Source organism: Equus caballus, chromosome 24 (genome assembly GCF_041296265.1).
Source record: "Equus caballus isolate H_3958 breed thoroughbred chromosome 24, TB-T2T, whole genome shotgun sequence".
Lineage (NCBI taxonomy): Eukaryota > Metazoa > Chordata > Mammalia > Perissodactyla > Equidae > Equus > Equus caballus.
In genome coordinates this window covers 26190605-26208429 of record NC_091707.1, presented here as the reverse complement: position 1 = coordinate 26208429, position 17825 = coordinate 26190605, and the positions used below count along the sequence as shown (strand labels likewise).

The 17825-nt window shown below is 32.2% G+C and overlaps 1 protein-coding gene across 50 annotated transcripts in view; it reads right to left on the bottom strand.

Moving 5' to 3' along the window:
• Positions 1-17825, bottom strand: part of GPHN (gephyrin) — a 562862-nt gene that overhangs the window by 197404 nt on the left and 347633 nt on the right. For all 50 annotated transcript variants that reach the window (XM_023627936.2, XM_023627927.2, XM_070249606.1 and 47 more), the window contains one exon: positions 9657-9791. In XM_023627936.2, the coding sequence (XP_023483704.1) occupies positions 9657-9791 (135 nt within the window). The remainder of the gene's footprint in view (positions 1-9656; positions 9792-17825) is intronic.

Below are 17825 nucleotides of genomic sequence, written 5' to 3'. Positions count from 1 at the left end.
CAATATGCACTAAAAAATATTCGTTGAATACATTTCTGAATGAATGTATGATTTGTCTTTAACGAAAGTAGAATGAGAGAGCAGATAATCCTCAAGTTTTGGGTGAGAATGCACAACTTTAGAATATGTATCATTTTAAAATATAAACATCTAGAGAATAGTTTACTTTGGGATATGCTTTCTATTAAAGACATGAATGAGACACAGCCAGGTAATCAATCTGAATCATGGCTATATCTAATCAATTCTGCTGCTGAAATAATGATGGCACAGAGTATTTTTGTTGAGCTGTTTTTGCACAAAACATGCCCCAAACCATTAAAAAGAAGTTTATAGGAATTAAAGCTATTAAACGAAAACTAGTATTTTTAATTTCACTACTCCTTGTATTTCTACCGTTCTTACTTCCCTGTCTTCCTATAACTTGAACAAAATTCCAATGGATACCAAGAGAAATCAATGCTCCATTTAACAGAGACACGTTTCACCTAAATGAGAAAGATCTTAAAAGAAGCTAGAATATTTTCAGTTAATAATCTCTACCTTTACGTAGTAGCATGGAATGCAAAAGGTGAAATAAATAAACGCAAATTATTTTATATGAACTAGATATTAATGTAATATCAAAAAGACAGCTAAACAGAATAATACTTATTCAGTCAGTGTAAAAACTTATTTCAAAGGAATAAAATTGTAAGCCTACAGGGGACTTTAGGAGTTACTTAATTTAATACCATGATGTTACAGATATAGAAACTGAGGTCCACTAGTTCTCACAAAGTTATAAAGTGGCAGACTAGGACTGATACTCAATATTTAGTGCTTCACAGTGCAATACTTTTACCTATCCAACGGTGTTAACTTTTCAAACAACTTTGGATCCATAATTTTTAAATGTCTGCCAATAAATCAGTCAAATGCAAACGTTAAAAACGGTTTCTTCCAGAATATCATTAAATTGAATTCATGAAGATGCAAAAATGATCTCTTCCTGGTATCCATATAAATTACAGGAATCAAGGGCCTAAAAGTTCTGCAGATACTTTCAACAAAGGTAGAATTAACATAAGTTGCTAAGTTTAATTAAAAGAAGACTCTACAACATTTACCTTCCAGATGAGTATCATGGCATTGTTTTTAAAACTGCAAAATATGACACAATTAAAATATCCAAAATAGGGGTAGGTGAAATACCTATGCCTCATCCACAAATTAGAATACCAAACAACAATCAATACTAATATCAGAGAAGGTCATTTAAAAACATAAAGACGTTCATGACATAGAAAGATGCTCATATTACTAAATGAATAAGACAGGTTACAATATTATATAGTTTAATAATAATAGCTAACATTTAGTGAGCACTTCTGACATTTCAAACACTGTGATAAGTGATTTATATGCATTTTAAAATTTAAACCTTAAAAGAACCCTATAAGGCAAACAGTAGTAGTATTTTTCATTTTACAGATGAGATAATTAAGGTTATAGAGGTGAAGTAACTTTCTGAAAGCCACACATATAGAAAGTGATAAAGCTGAGATTCATTGCCAGGCCTGTTAGACTCGAGAACCTGAGCTCTTAATCACTGCCTTCCCATTAGATCCATTTATATAAAGTATTTGCATGCATAGAAAAAAATAACAGAATGATTGATACACAGCAAAATTTTAAGTCGTTATTTATTAAGGGTAGTCTTATGAGAACTCCTCTTTTTGCCTATATGAATTTTCTAAAATGAGTATGTATGTACTTTTTTTAAATAAAAAAAGACCACACCACTTTAGATTGTCTAAGCTATGAAACTGTTACCTCTATAGCTAATGATTTCTCATTAGCTATATTTTCTTGGGCTAACTAATCAAATTTCATTTGTGAGGTCATATTTCAAAGTTGCAATTATACATTTCACAGTTAAGTTATACTTAGCTTCAGTGATGAATATAACTCTGTGAACATTAACTAATTAGAAAAGAATGTGGGATTTCCATTTTCAACTATCATTATATATAAATGCAGAGGGGACACTTAGAGGAATGAAGAAACAGAAACAAATGTAAAATCCTGTACACTTAGCAGAATGTCATAGAACAACCATTGAAAATAATTTGTAAACTCAAAATTAATAGCTAAAATATATTATTATCTAATTTTAGTTTTATCAAAATACAAAATACTTTACCATATTGGATAGTGCCTTTCTCATTAAAAAGTACATAAGAGAACCATCCTTTATTTGAAGTCTCAAGAATATATTTTGCTATCAAACTAGAATAAATAGTAAAATAAACATTGTTATAAAGGAGAAACTGGACAACAATGAACAAGAGTGGAAATTGTTCTCAAAAGTCTATAGGAGCCAGTCATTTAACGCAAATGAGTAAAACAGCCTGGAGGGTATAAAGAATGCCAGCTGATTATTGATGTATGTCAGTGCTGGCCCAGTAATGTCAACTTAATATTTTTAGGAAAAGCTGAAAATTGATATTTTTATTTAAAATCTCACTAATTTTAAATGTTTCAAACTAATTAAAAAAAAAAAAGAGGCATTCCCAATTATATCCCTAATAAAATTATCTTCTAATAACTAGGTTATGAGATAAAGAGGGCTCTCTGTGTACCTATTAGTAGACAGGATATCCTGGGGAAATATTAGTTGCTATCCAAATGCAGAAGTAGTATCACAATGGAAATGAGTAGAGTTAGCTGGGAATTATAATTTCTGGTCTTGTGACTCCTTTGTGATGTCTTCTCTCATTTTTAATCAGGGAGGAGAATCTGTGTTCCTTGCCCTAGAATTAATCTGGATCACAGAGTCAGGGTGAATCATTTATAATGCTTAAGCATGGTACTAGTGGTCATTTACATAAAGGATACGATTTCTGGACTGAGAATATCATTATAACGTTGTCTCAATGGAAAATAATGAAAACTAAGATTCAACATACATAATTTGACCCAGGATATTTTCAAGAAACAAGCCAGTTTGCTCATTTGTCCATAATAGTGGTTCTTCAAGTGTTTTTCATGGACCCATGAGAGTCCCTGAGATCCTTTTAGGGGTCCACAGGCCGAATTATTTTGATAATAGTATTAAGACATTATTTACCTCTTTCACTATGTTGACATTTGCACTAATGGTACAAAAGCAATGGTTGGTTGGCCCCTTAGTGCAAATCAAAGTGGTGGATCCAAATAGTATGAATAGTCATTGTATTATTCGCTACTGTGTACTAAGAGAAAAAAACCTAACAGTTTCAAAAAGGAAAAGCTAGTTTCATTTAACATTGTCCTCAATGAAACAGTAAATACTAATTTAACTAAAATTTGTCCCTTGAGTGTAACAAAATGGGAAGTATGAATAAAATACTTCCACTGCATACCAAAGGATGATGCTTGTCTTAAGGAAGAGCACCTATGAAATTGTTTGGAGTTGTAAGCTGAAGTAGCCAGGTTTCATACAGAACACCACTTTCACGTGAAAGAATGAAAGAATGACTGACAGACTATGATTATTCAGACTTAGAGGTCTGCTAGACATTTTCTCAGAAATGAATGAAATGAGCCTGTCACTTCAAGGAAAAAAGACAGGATTTGTTGCTTTTTCTGCCAAAAATAAAATTCTAGCTTTGAAGCAAAAATTAGAATTGTGGAAAACATATATCACCGTGAGCTTGAGAGCTTCTAATGCTCTCAAGTCTTTTTAATGAGCTTGGTTGTTATATTAACAGAGATGATGTTTTTATATAATATAATAGAATACGTCAACACTTGGAAGAACTTATATTTTCCAAGTGACCAAGAAATGTGTTCCAAAATCATGCCTGGTTATATACAAGATCCATTCAAAGTTCAAGAGAGACCACTGGATTTTAATACATGAGAGAATGAAATGGTCCTTGACAGGGTTTTAGCTTCCACACTTCAATTAACTTTTAATAGACTATCAATTGTAAATTTTTGACGTAGTGTCAAAGAATATCCATAATTATCAGAAAATGCCATTAAAATAGTCCTTCCTTTTTCTAACTACATAACTGTGTGAGGCTGGATTTGTTTCTTCATATTCTTCAACCAAAACAACATATCACAACAGACTGAATACAGAAGATGTGAGAATCCAGGTGTCTTCTATTAAACTAGACATCAAAACATGTTTGAAAAAATGTAAGACAATTCCATCCTTTTCAGCAGATATTTTTTTGTTTTGGAAAGTATTTTTTTCATAACAATGTTACTTATGTTAATATATAAAGGCTTCATTATTCTTATTTTGAAGAAAAAAACATTTAAAAAATTTCTCAGTTTTAATTTATAGTACAGCAAATATCACTAGATATAACCCACATAAACAGAAGCTATTTGGAGTCATTAATTTTTAAGTGTGTGAAGGAGTCCTGAGACCATTAAGTTTGAGAACTGCAGGATTTGACCAATAATGTTGAGAATATTATTGGTCAGTACTCCCAGATGGGGCAGTTAACTTTGCACAAAAGAAAACATATTTTTATGTCTAGAGAATGTACTTTTAATATCACTAATTCAGTGTTCTCCAACGTTTTTGGTGTTTGTTCACTTTACATGTAGAATCTATAATTTCTATAATGTCATTAACAGTTGAACAGATGTTGATATACCAATGTTGATGTAATTTCAAACAAAAGTAAAGAAACTTGATGGTTAGTGTAGTTTTACTGATTTTGTTTAAACTCTTAAAAATAGTGGAAAATAATTTGCAGGCCCTGGTTAGAGCCTTGATCTAGGCTAGAATTTGAGCAACTTCATGAGATTCTCCAATGACTTTGGAACCTCATGTTTAGAACCAATGAACTAGCCATATCACATGATCAGCCTGATGTTCACAAAGGAAAGTGGTGATGATATGGAATAGTTTGTAAAAACTACAATCACTAGGAAAAAATCTCAGAGGGACTATTATCCTGATACTGGATCAATAATGTCATTTTTATATGTAAAGGAAATCATACTGCCTTTCAGACATATACATTAAAAACTGTGAGTTAAGAAAATAGTTTATTCTTTATCCAGAGTAATCTAAATACTTTAGCTCAAAGGACAATAACAGAAAGCTATAGAGAAGTCATAATTCTGCATTTTGTTTGAATATAAGATTACACATTAGTGTATTAAATGAACACATCCTTCATATAAAGATATTTCAATACCTACACTTTTTAATCACTTTATAAACTTTAATTCAATTAGATAGACAGTGCTTATATTTTCTTCCTAAGAGAAAAAAAAATAACTTGCTGGTTACTCTGGGCACAAAATTCTATTCTGACCTGTAAGGTACAAGGGTATATGTGACAACAGACTATATTTATTTATTTATTTTTTAAGTCAAACTTCAGATGCTTAGAGAATAAAAGAAGAATTAAATTAGTCTTTAAAAATTCTCTATTTAAAAAAATTCTCTATTTTAATAACATCTATAGGGAATGGTAAAATGATTGAAAGTTCAGATTTTTCTTTTTTTGGTTTTCCTCTGGTCATTATTCTTTATTTCTAATAGAGATGCTGCTGCCTTTCATAACTGAGAATCAGCACTCATTTAAGCTGTGAGTCACGCTCACTTTAAAACAGAGTTTATCTGCTACAGAATTATTCCTTTAGCAAACTATTTTTGCGGGACTATCACCACTTATGAACTTGAGTCCTCTAGATGTTGCCTACTCTTATTTAAGCAGAATCTAACTACCACTTGACCTTTTTTGGATTAGGCACTATTTTACTTAGGGCAATGAAAGACTAAAATCTCAAGTTTGTTCTTAAAAGACACTTCACTGTGTCATAAAGCAAGAGGAGTGAAAATCATTCTTCATTTCAGTCAGATTTCATTAAAAGGAGATACCTGATATAAAAGAGAAATGACTTTTTTCCCATATGCAATAAAATATTACCTCAATTCAGCAAGTAAATATTTGCTGGGGATAATGCTATTCTACGAAGAATTGTTTAGAAAAGATAATATATGGTTGTCTTCATTAGATTGTGATGAGTGTACTCAAAAGGAAATCTAAACTTGGTATATTTTATAGATCTTATACTCACTATGGCTGGAGAATCTTAATCTTAAAGGATCAAAGTATAATCTAGGATATTATATTGCAGTGAACATATAAAATGTGAATCCAAAATAATGTTTAATATTATAGTTGTTGATCTAAGACAACTGGATGCACATATGCAAATAGACAGGAAGTCTTTCATCTTGAACACTGCTCAGTGATAAAAAGCTACAGAGGGAAAGGTTGGAACTGTTAGCTTTCAATCATAACTTGGATATTTAACCCTTTTGTGTTTTCACGAAGACTAGATTAAGGGCTTCTGAAGGTTATTCTCAGAGTATTCTGTACCCCTGCTGATAAGTCATAGCACTTACACTTTATTATAATTTGTAGTTGCCTGTTTTGTCTGTTTGTAAAGGCAAGACTAATGTCTACTTGCTCACTACAGCTTTGCCAGCAGCAGGCAAAGACTTATTTAATAAATTAATCAACCCTGTTGGGGAGGCAAGGATTAACAGTTTTATCATAGACATGAAGCTCTAAAAAGGTGAGCAACTTGCTTAACGTAGTGTGGTTATTGTGTAGAGAAGCCAGCATTCGAATCCAGGTCTTCTATTATCAAGTCAAATGCTCCTTCCAGTGCTGATCATTCAAGACTGTACTGTATTTCTGATGTAAAGAAAATATACTTGAACATATATTTCTGCACATGACAGACTGCATGGATAATCTGAAATGTAGAAGGGAGATTTCTATGGGGTTTGGCTAACACTAATATGAACTAAATTATAAGTATCACTACCAAGATGCAGTAGCAAAAAAATGTCAGACTCAACTTGTGTTCTAATTTTGTGCTGGACATTATTCCTGGGATGTCTCACACATATCTCAAATTGAATACATTCAAAACCAAAAAGCATTAACACTCCTTTCTTTTACCCTCAAAACTTGCTTCTTCTCTTTTAGTCCTTAATATACTCAATAGCATCATCATTTACCCATATCTCAAATTAGAAACCTGACTTTCTTTTTGATTTCTTCTCTGCTCTAAATTTTTATGTAACAAAATTCAAATAAATAATTTACCTAGGACAGATTTAAGTGCTACAACATATGGTGCTGAAATCTGATTCAGTAGGCAAAGGCAAAAGAAATTCATTATTTAAAATAAAAAAATCCTGATATCTGAAATTGGATTTTGAAGTCACCGAATTAGACTATTCTTGTACTAATGAAGTTTTAGTCTGAGAGTTCTTGATTGGTGACAAATGCCTAGTAACAGCTGCCTTTAAAGTGGTCATTATTGCTGAATACCATTCTCAAAACCTCCACTCAGCCCAAAGGTTTTGTTTTGTTTCTATTCATTATTCACATCCCTGGTGAAATCCTAGAGAGGCCTTCTCTGATCATCTATCTAAGTGAGGTTTCCCTCCTATGATTTTTTATCGTTACAACTTTTTCATTTCTTCTTAACATTAATTTCAACTTATAATTATTATTGTGAAATTACAATCATTAGTATTTATGTTTATCTACCTATTTATTTTAATATACCATTGACTAAACTGTAAGGTTTAGGACAGGGCTTATATCTGTCACTGACATAAAAGCACATATAAGAGCATGTAGTTTAGAATCAATTAAGCTGTTTTATAATTTGAGACTTTTAATAGAAGGATTAATTTGACTTTCTTTACTCCATAAAAAAAAAATCAATATTCAAACTAGTTTTTTATTATACCCATAAAAGTTTAAATTTAAAATTAGATAAAAGCAATAATTTATCTTTGAAGTAGACATTCTAGTGCTGATCAAAATTATCTAAAAGGAATAGAATCTTATTCCTAGATAAAAATAGAGGAAAACAATTCTTCGAAAAAAAGATATTCATATACACTGTTTTATTTGAATTCATTGTCAGTTTGAACATCTAAGCATTAACTAAGGAAAAAATATCAAGACAAGCTACTTGCTGCCCCAAAGTTTTGCAATAAGCAAAATAACTTAAGAAATGTGAACATTTTTATTTTTAGGATTTCACTTTAGCAAATTTAGAAACACTAAGTGATTTTAAAAATTGTATTTTATACTCCCTTTGTAATTAAAAGTGTAATCACAAAGTTTTAAAAAGGCTCAGGAACTATTACGTATAATTAAATTTAGCTTAACATATTTATGTTCACAGTATATTATTAGGGAAAAAAATACCGTGTCTTGGATAGTTATGTATTTCCAATACCTTGGTCCTAATATTTTGTGAATGACTAAACATTTATAGTGGACTTAACTTTTAGCTTTAATTATTTCCCAGACTTTATAAATGAGTAAAGATTGTACAGGCGGAATTTAATGCAAACAATAAATTATTTTGTTTCAAAAATTTAAAAGACATGGATGAGAGTCTTCTATCCAGTTCAAGTCTTGAGAACTCCATGTTTTCATTCAGTTAAAGATGTAGCTGACTGGCTTGAATGGCATTAACATACATTTCATATCAGGAATGTTCTTACAGTTTTTCTTTATTTAAGATTTAGGAACTCAATTTTTTAAAATTATAAAATTAGTATCAGTTATTTTTGACACAAGTCTAAAAACAATGATATACAACAGCAACACTCTGAAGACTGCTGAGAAGGTTGTACCATGGAACATAAAAGCAACTGCACTACACATATCAAGAACTGCTTGATATCATTTCTAGTTAAATCTAATTATAACATTCATAAAACTCATAGAAAAGTTGGAATTGAGGAAGACAGCTACATAAGTCCTTAAATTTGATGACAGAGAAAAAGCCACAGTTTGAAAAATTACCTGCGGATCCCTAGAATAATTTAAGTGTATAGCCTGATAGCTAACACTATAAGAAGGAATGTTACTATTAACTTTTTGATGCCAGTATTGGATCTATCACATAGAAAACTCAAAAGCAGCAACAACTAACATAACCAGGGAAGGGACATTCCAAAAGACAGCAGTCAGAGACATAATTAAGTTTGCTACTTAATTTATCATATACGTGAAGATGTGGGCAGCAAATAAACGTCTAAACCTTTTCCCCCCATATGTGATTTGACACTTGGGAAAAAGTATAAAAAATAAATACTAAGATACTTCCTCCCTCCCCAAAAGGTTGGCATTAAAACTTTCTTTCTAATCATTTTAGATTTGTTTCCGAATATTAGGCAGCAACATTCCAAGTTGAAGATATTTGAAAAAATTTGGAATGATACTAGAGCAGGGAGCTACCCCAGCCTGGACAAGTTAAAAAAATCCCTCTGGTAACATTATTTTATTGTGTTAATTTTGCTGTTTATTGGCCACAAATACATTCATCCTCTGCATAAACAAATAACTTCAGTATGCTAAAAAATAGCAGCTCTACAGCAAAGAAATAGGAGCTACAGAATATGAGAGCTGTAGCAGTGATGCAGGAGTAGACATTTTGCATGAAATTTCTATTGTCCTACTATTGACCTAATAAGACAGTTTGTGAAACAGTAGGTGATAACTATATTATCTTGCATGCAATCCAACCTTGACAAACAGAGGGAAATATTGGTTAGTTTTCCCAGATTTACATAGTAGAGCAGGTGTAAGGTGCCAAGGAACTGCACTTACTTTTGGTGTTGGGCAGGAAGCTGTGGAAAGGCGAGATGTAGCCTGAGCACGAGGTGATTCTGAAGGAGTAGTGCTGAGGGAAGCTGTGTCTCGTGGGAGCACCTGAACGCCACGAGAAATGATGGAGTCTGGAATCTGAGCAAGGGGAACAAGTATGGTTTAATATTCTGAAAATACCAACATGTAAAATCAATACCCACACGTGTTTTTCTTTTGACATTCTTTGCTGCTTAGCTCTCATATTTGGTCTCACTTACTGTTAGGTATAAATGCACCCAACAATTTGGGATAGAACAGAAATCTTCAGATCTAGAATATTTTCCCTGGCCAAATAATATTTCACAAAACTTTTATGAGAGGCATATAGTATTGTGGATAAGGGTAAAGTGTTTGACATTCACGTACTGCCTCTGCCATTTAACAGTTATTTAATTCGTAGGTATCTTCCATTTCGCTTTTAGATTCATTCTCCACCCTCCTTCACTCTCTGCTCCAAGATGACCTGTATGGATAGAACCAACAAGCTATTTTGTGCTTTCTGGTTTCTATTTGGGTTCAGCCAAGGGGAGGCACTGTCAGGAAGCTGAAGGGTTGGAGGAGAGTATGGTCTGCTATTTATTCCCCTGGCTTCTTCTCTACCAGGTCACCATAGGTTGGCTAAGATCACAGACCCTGTCAGATGACCCTATTTACAGCTCTTTTCTGGATTCCAACAGCAGCTCCCCACCTCTGCCCCATTTGGACTAGGGGTACTAATAATTAATTCCCACTATTACTAGTCCCAGGGCACTGCATTATGCCTTGCTGCTTTCTCTAAAATCTGCCCAAACCTTTGTAAATGCCATAGTCCCTTATTAAATTCTTCTCAATTTTCTGTATGTTATGACTTCTGCTGGGACACTGATGAATGTATTTTTAAAATTGCCATTTCCTTTATCTAAAAGATGAGGATAATAGCAGCATCTGCCTCACTGGATTACTTCTGAGGGTTAAATAAGATAATGTATATAATTACACTAGCACTTCCAAGCAATAAATACTTAATAAATGTTGGCTATTATTATTTCATGATACCTATCAACATGATAAAGACTGATGTAATTGAGTAGCACTATTCTAAAAATATACAAATATAAGGACAAATATTGTGGATTACTTTTACAATTAATATTTATGTTAATTATAAAATTTATTTTAAATTTTAAAATAACTATGCATAATTTAGTTTATGATCAGGGCTAGTCTGACCAAGAAAAAAGAGAGAGAAAACTCAAATTATTAAAATCAGGAATGAAAGTGAGGACATTACTATTGATCTCACACAAATAAAAAGGATTATAAGAGAATACTATGGACAATTGTATACCACCAAATTGGATAACCAAGATGAAATGGACTAATTCTTAGAAACACAGAAACTATCAAAATTGATTCAAGAAGAAATATAAAATCTTGAATAGACATATAACAAGTAAAGAGATTGAATCAGTAATCAAAAAACTTCCAAAAAGGAAAAACTCAGGATGAGATGGCTTCACTAAAGAATTCTATCAAATGTTTAAAGAACTAATGCAAATCCTTCACAAACTCTTCCACAAAACAGAAGAGGAGGAAACAGTTTCTAACTAATTTTATGGGGCCAGTATTACCCTGATATCAAACACTAGTGAAGACATGACAGGAAAAGAAAACTAAAGACCGATATCCTTTATGAATATAGATGCAAACATCTTAAACAAAATAACAGGAAACTGAATCCAACAGCATTATTAAAAAGATTATATACCATGGCTAAGTGGGATTTATTCCGTGAATGTAAGGGTGGTTTAACATAAGAAATATAATCAATGTAATACAACATAAAATAGAATGAAGAAAAAAAACCCTACACAATCATCTCAATTGATGTAGAAAAAGTATTTGACAAAATAGAACACCCTTTCATGATAAAAACACTCAGAAAACTAGGAATAGAAGGCAACTTCCCCAACTGGATAAAGGGCATCAATGAAAAACCCAGAGCCAATATCTTACTTAAGGATGAAAGACCAAAGACTTCCCCTTAAGATTAGCATCAAGGATGTCTGTTCCCACCACTTCTTTTCAACATTGTACTAGTTCTAGCCAAGAAAATTAGAAAGAAAAAGAAATAAAAGGCATCCAAACTGGAAAGGAAAAAGTAAAACTACTTCTATTCATAGATGACATGAAAAGGATTCTTTAGGATTATATATATATACTATATATAAGTTATATATAGTATATAATATTCTATAGTCTCTCTCTCTAATATGTATACTAATAAAATAAAATCAGCAAAGTTGCAGGATACATAAAGAACACACAAAAATCAGTTGTATTTTTACACACATTGAAAAATTCAAAAAGAAAATTGAGAAAGCACTCCCATTTACAACAGCATCAAAGAGAATAAAATATTAAGGAATAAATTTAACCAAGGAGGTGCAAGACTTGTACACCGAAAATTACAAAACGTAAATAAATGGAAAGACATATATTATTAAGATGGCAATACTACCCTAAGGAATCTACAGATTCAATGCAATCCCTATCAAATCCCAACAGAATTTTTTGCAGAAATAGAAAAACCCATCCTAAAATTTATATGGAATCTCAAGGGACTCCATATAGCAAAAACAATCTTGAAAAATAATGTTGGAGCACTCACACTTTCCAATTTCAAAACTTATACTTCAAAGATACAGTAATTAAAACAGTGTAATACCAGCATAAGGATAGACATATAGACCAATGGAACAGAAATGAGCATCCAGAAATAAACCCTCTTACCTTTAAGGTTAATTAACTTTTGATAAAAGTGCCAAGACAATTAATGGAAAGGAACAGTCTTTTCAATAAATTGTGCCAGAACAACTGGATATCTACCTTTAAAAAAATGAAGTTGGTCCCTTACCTCACACTACATACAAAAATTATCTCCAAATGGATCACAGACCTAAATGTAAAAGCTAAAATGACAAAATTCTTAGAAGAAAACATAGGGGTAAATATTCATCACTTGGATTTCATAATGGATTATTAGAATATGATAGCAAAAGCACAAGGAACAAAAGAAAATTTAGACAAATTGAACGTCATCAAAATTAAAATCTTTGGTGCATCAAAGGACATTAAGAAAGGTTGAAAGGACAACCTACAGAATGGGAAAAAATATTTGCAAATCATATATCTGTTAATGGTCTAGTATCCAGAATACATAAAAGTCACAACTCCACAACAAAAGACAAAGTAACACATTTAAAAAAACCATCATTTTAAAAAAAGAGGCAAAAGACTTGAATAAACATCTCTCCAAAGAAGATATACAAATGGCCAAGGTGCAACAGGGAAAGATGTCCATCATCATCAGTCATTAGGGAAATGTAAATCAAAATCACAATGAGATATATAGCTACCCACTCAATGGCTATAATTAAAAAAAGGAAAATAAGAAATGTTGGTGAACACGTGGAGAAATTTATACGTTGCTGTTGGCTATGTAAAATGGTGCAGCTCTGCAGAAAAAGTTTGGTGGTTCCTCAAAAAGTTAAACACAGAATTATCCTGTGACCCAACAATTCTACTCCTAGGTACATATCCAAGAGAACTGAAAACTTGTGTTCAAACAAAAACTTGTACACGGATGTTCATAGATACATTATTTTAATAACAAAGAAGTGAAAACAACCCAAACGTCCATCAGTTGATCAACGGCTAAATAATATGTGGTATATCTATACAATGGAATATTGTGCAGTTGTAAAAAGGGGCAACACATACAACAAAACAGATGAACCTTGAAAACGTGACATTAAGCTAAAGAAGCTTGAGATAAAGCTCATATTGTCTGATTCCCTTTATATGTAATGTCCAGAGTAGGCAAATCCATAGAAACAGAAAGCAAATTAGTGGAAAGGGGGGAGGAAGTATAAGGAATGAGTGATTAATGGATATGGTGTTTTTGGGGGGTTGATAAAGCATTCTGGAATTAGACAGAGGTGATGGTTGCACAAAATTGTGACTGTACTAAAGCCACTGAATTGTACATTTCAAAATGGTTAAAATGGTGAATTTTGTGTTATGTGAATTTTAATTCAATTAAATTTAAAAAAGAATCCTTCCCTAATCCAGCATAATGAAAATGTTGTCCTCTATCAATCTATAAAGCTTTATAGTTTTGCCTTGCTTATTTAGATTCCTAATTAACTTAGAATTGATTTTTGTATATTGTATGAGATGGGGGACCAATTTCATTTTTTTCATGTGGACAGCCTGTATCATTTATTGAAAAAAGAACTTCTCCACTAATGTGTAATACAAACTCTGTTATGTATCAAGTGTCCATGTGTGTTGGTGGTTTTGGGGCTTATATTCTGTTCCATTGGACTAACTGTTAATTCTTGTACCAATAATGCACTACTTTAACTATATTAACTCCTGATATTTATAGAGCAGGTCCCACTTTGTTCTTTTGACATTAATTTTTCATATTAAAGAGTGTCTTGGTTATTTGGGGCCCTTTGCATTTCCATTCTATATAAATTTTAGAAGCAGCTTGTCAGTTTCTCTTCCTCCCTGTCTTAATTAAACACACACACACACTCTTAGGAAGTGTTAGAATTTTATTTACCACATTTGTACAGGAAATATAGAAAAGTTTTGAAGGATACCCCTCTAACTAACAAAAAAGTGTCTACTTCTGGGGTAGCAGGAAGGCAAATGAGAATGAGATAAGAGGGTGGTTCAAATGGATACCAATCTTATTTATGCTTCATTTTTAGATTTTAATAAGGAGAATGTATTCACATATTACTTGTACAATTAAAAAAACTTAGTGAAAACCATGAGAGGGAGTGTTTCAAAAATCAAGAAATGGTCAACACACTCAACAACTAGAGAGAAGGAAAAGAATGAGAACAATGTCTTGCACACAGTTGACACAATAATTATTTCCTTAAAAACAAAGAAATAGAAGCAGCCATTAACTGAGAAATACAAGCTCTCTTTGACAGAAGGAATGGAACAAAGTTTAAACTCAGAAAAATAGTTTAAGCAGAAAGGACAGATGTTTAGCCTTGATGGTCTTTATTTTACTATGACAAGAAACAAGAGGAGAGAATAGGGGAAATGAGGATGTGAAAAAAGGTAAAGGACTGAAATTGCAATTCTTCAATGTATATAAAAGAGACGAGAGATGAACCAAAGGCTTGCCAAGGAGTAGTGAGGATCCACCTAGGGTAAGTAGAATTTGTACTGGGTTAACTCAGCATAAATGAGAAGGAGAAATGCCAAAATCACTTCCAAAAGAAATAACATTCCTACTTTTAGAGAACTAATCTGTATTCCTATTTTCTTATGCACTGATAGCATGGAGAAAACAATTTGTCCCAGTTGATCTCAAACCCTATGTAGATATGCAATGTAATTTCAACTGTGAATTTTTAAACAATAGAATTTTCCTCTTTAAGGGAAATTATAACAGGAATACACACTTTCTTAGGAACTGTGCTGATTCTTTCTATGTTGCTGTTTTGCCCTAAAGCTAATTTGACTAATTAGGTGAACACTTCTAAAAGAAGAAAGTTATATTATCAAAATGAGAATACAAAGCCAAAGTACCATTTCCCCTTTTGAACTCAATAGTCTTTTGAAATGCCAGTAAGAATACCAATAAAGTAAACACACAAATTTGTACTCTGATGCTAAGGAAATTCATAAGCGGGCATAAATTTCTCCTTTGAATCATTATTTTCCATCACTTAAATTTTTTTTGTTTTGAAAATATGTTTAAATTTACAGAAAAGTCACAAGATTAATACAACAGAAGATCTCTCTGTTATTTGGATTTAATTTTGGGAAGCTAGTGAGCAAATTTATAATCACTGGAGTGAGTCTTCTAAAGCAGCCATGTATGAAGGAGTATGGCTTCCACAACCACAGTGTGTCAGTCTCCATGGTAAGGCTATTGGAATTCTTGTCCAGCTTGCTGGTTAGCTTCATCATGTATACCCTTTCCTGGTAATTTCTCTGTTTAGAGGCCTTTAAGGTAGGTTGCATTTTCTAAAAATCCTACTAGACATCCAAGTGTGCAATACAGGATCTGAACTAATAATAAAAATAGATCACATATGAATACCAAAATGGGTTCAAAATATACTTCATCTATCTTCCCAGGGCTTGTGATACTGATCCTTTAGAGGCTATGATTAAGCGTTAAGAAAATTTTACTAAAGAACAAAACTACCAAACCAGTGTATCTTGAGTTCAGTAAGGTATTTGACAAGTCATTCATAAAATTCTTGTGGACAAGATAGAGAAAGTAGGTTTTGATGGGCTAGAAGAGAAATATATGTTAGCTGGTTAAGCAATTATAACCAACAGGGTTTCTGGTAGTATGTGAAATGGTCTATCCTAAATAAAAGTTCTACCAGTGACTTGAATGAAAGCATGATAAACATATCTGCAGATGACAGAGATAGAAAGGACAGGTAATATACCGATGGCTGATAGAGATTTTAAAAAGATCTTAAGCTAGACTGATCAGTTGAATGCAGCAAAATAAAATTTAATGAGAATAAATATGAAGACCTGAATTTAGATTAAAATTGATGCTATAAAAAATCTACAAGAATTTATGAATCATATTTACAAAGAAAAGCCACATTTTATGATTTCATCTAGATAGTGAACATATGAAGTATGACTATAACAGAGCTTTTATTTATGAAAATAAAACTTTAAATATTCACATGAGTCTGTTTCTTTACGTGGACTATTTATACGTATTAAAATTATTCTCCCATTGGTTAAAATTATTCAGGATTTTTCTTGTTCTCAGTGGTATTTATCAGAGTCCTTATTATGATTTGTTTTCCCACATAAGTTTGCCTTCCAAAAAAATTAAAAAGTATAATCTTGCTGATACCTGTATTCCAGTATGAATTTCTGATGGTATATATAAAAAACTTAGAATAGTGTCTGCTATATAGCTGGCATTCAAATATTATCTATATCATTATTACTATAGTCACTTAATATATTGGCTTATTATAGGGAGAGAACATGCTGATTATTTGTCTATTTCATGGAAGAATCTTTAGACATCATGGGAATTGATAAATATACCTTGGTTTTTTTGTATCTATTTTGTGAAGTTGGTTAATGGACATCTATTCCTTGGAGATGGATGATGCATCATATTTTTTTGATGGAACATATTTAACAAATATTACTACAGTGTATACTATGTGCCAAACTGTGCTAGATATTGGATAGATCATATAAACTAAGAGAAATGATCTTGTCCTCATGGAGCTTACAGTCTACACATATAGAAATGAAACACATGAATAAGTACTATATCATTGTTAAGTGTGATAAGTAATATAAAGGAAAAGAACAAGGTGCTATGAGAGAGAATAACTACAAGCATAATTTAGACTGGAGGAAGCAGATCAGAGAAGTCTTTCTGTGAGGAAGAGATACTTCAACTGGGACAGAAAGAATAAATAGAAGTTAGCCAGGCAGAGTGGTGTTAAGAACATTTCAGGTAGTGGGGACAACACGTTCCCCGAGGCAAGAAAAAGCTTGATGAAGCTTAGTGAGCAACGAGGAGAGTAGGGAGGAACCAGGACATGTAAAATCTAGCAGAACATGTCAACGAGTTTTGGTTTTATTCTAATGTAATGAGAATCCATTGAGGGTTTCAAGTAGAGAGGTGACATGATTTACTTCATGTTTTAAAAAGCTGACTCTGGCTATAAGGGGAAGAATTAATTGAAGAGAGGAAGGAGAGACTAGCCACGGAAAAAATTAAGGTGAAAGATGACGTTGGGTTAAACCAGTTTGTTCCCTGGGAACTTATTATGCCAAGTAGTTTCAAAAGAACCACCGATAAATCTCATAGGATTTCCTAAAATGGAATTTGGAAGAGTAGACCAGGTTCTCATCTCATGAGAACACTAATAGTTATGATACACTTATAAAACTGGTTCATTTAAGAACATATTTTCTCATATTGCATTGTGAGTTCCTCAAGAGCTAAGCCCAAGTCATACGTAATCATTTAAAAAGTCACAGCATCTAGCAGAGTGATACATACATATTGTCAAAATAACTATTTGGTGAATGAATGTAATACAAAAGAAA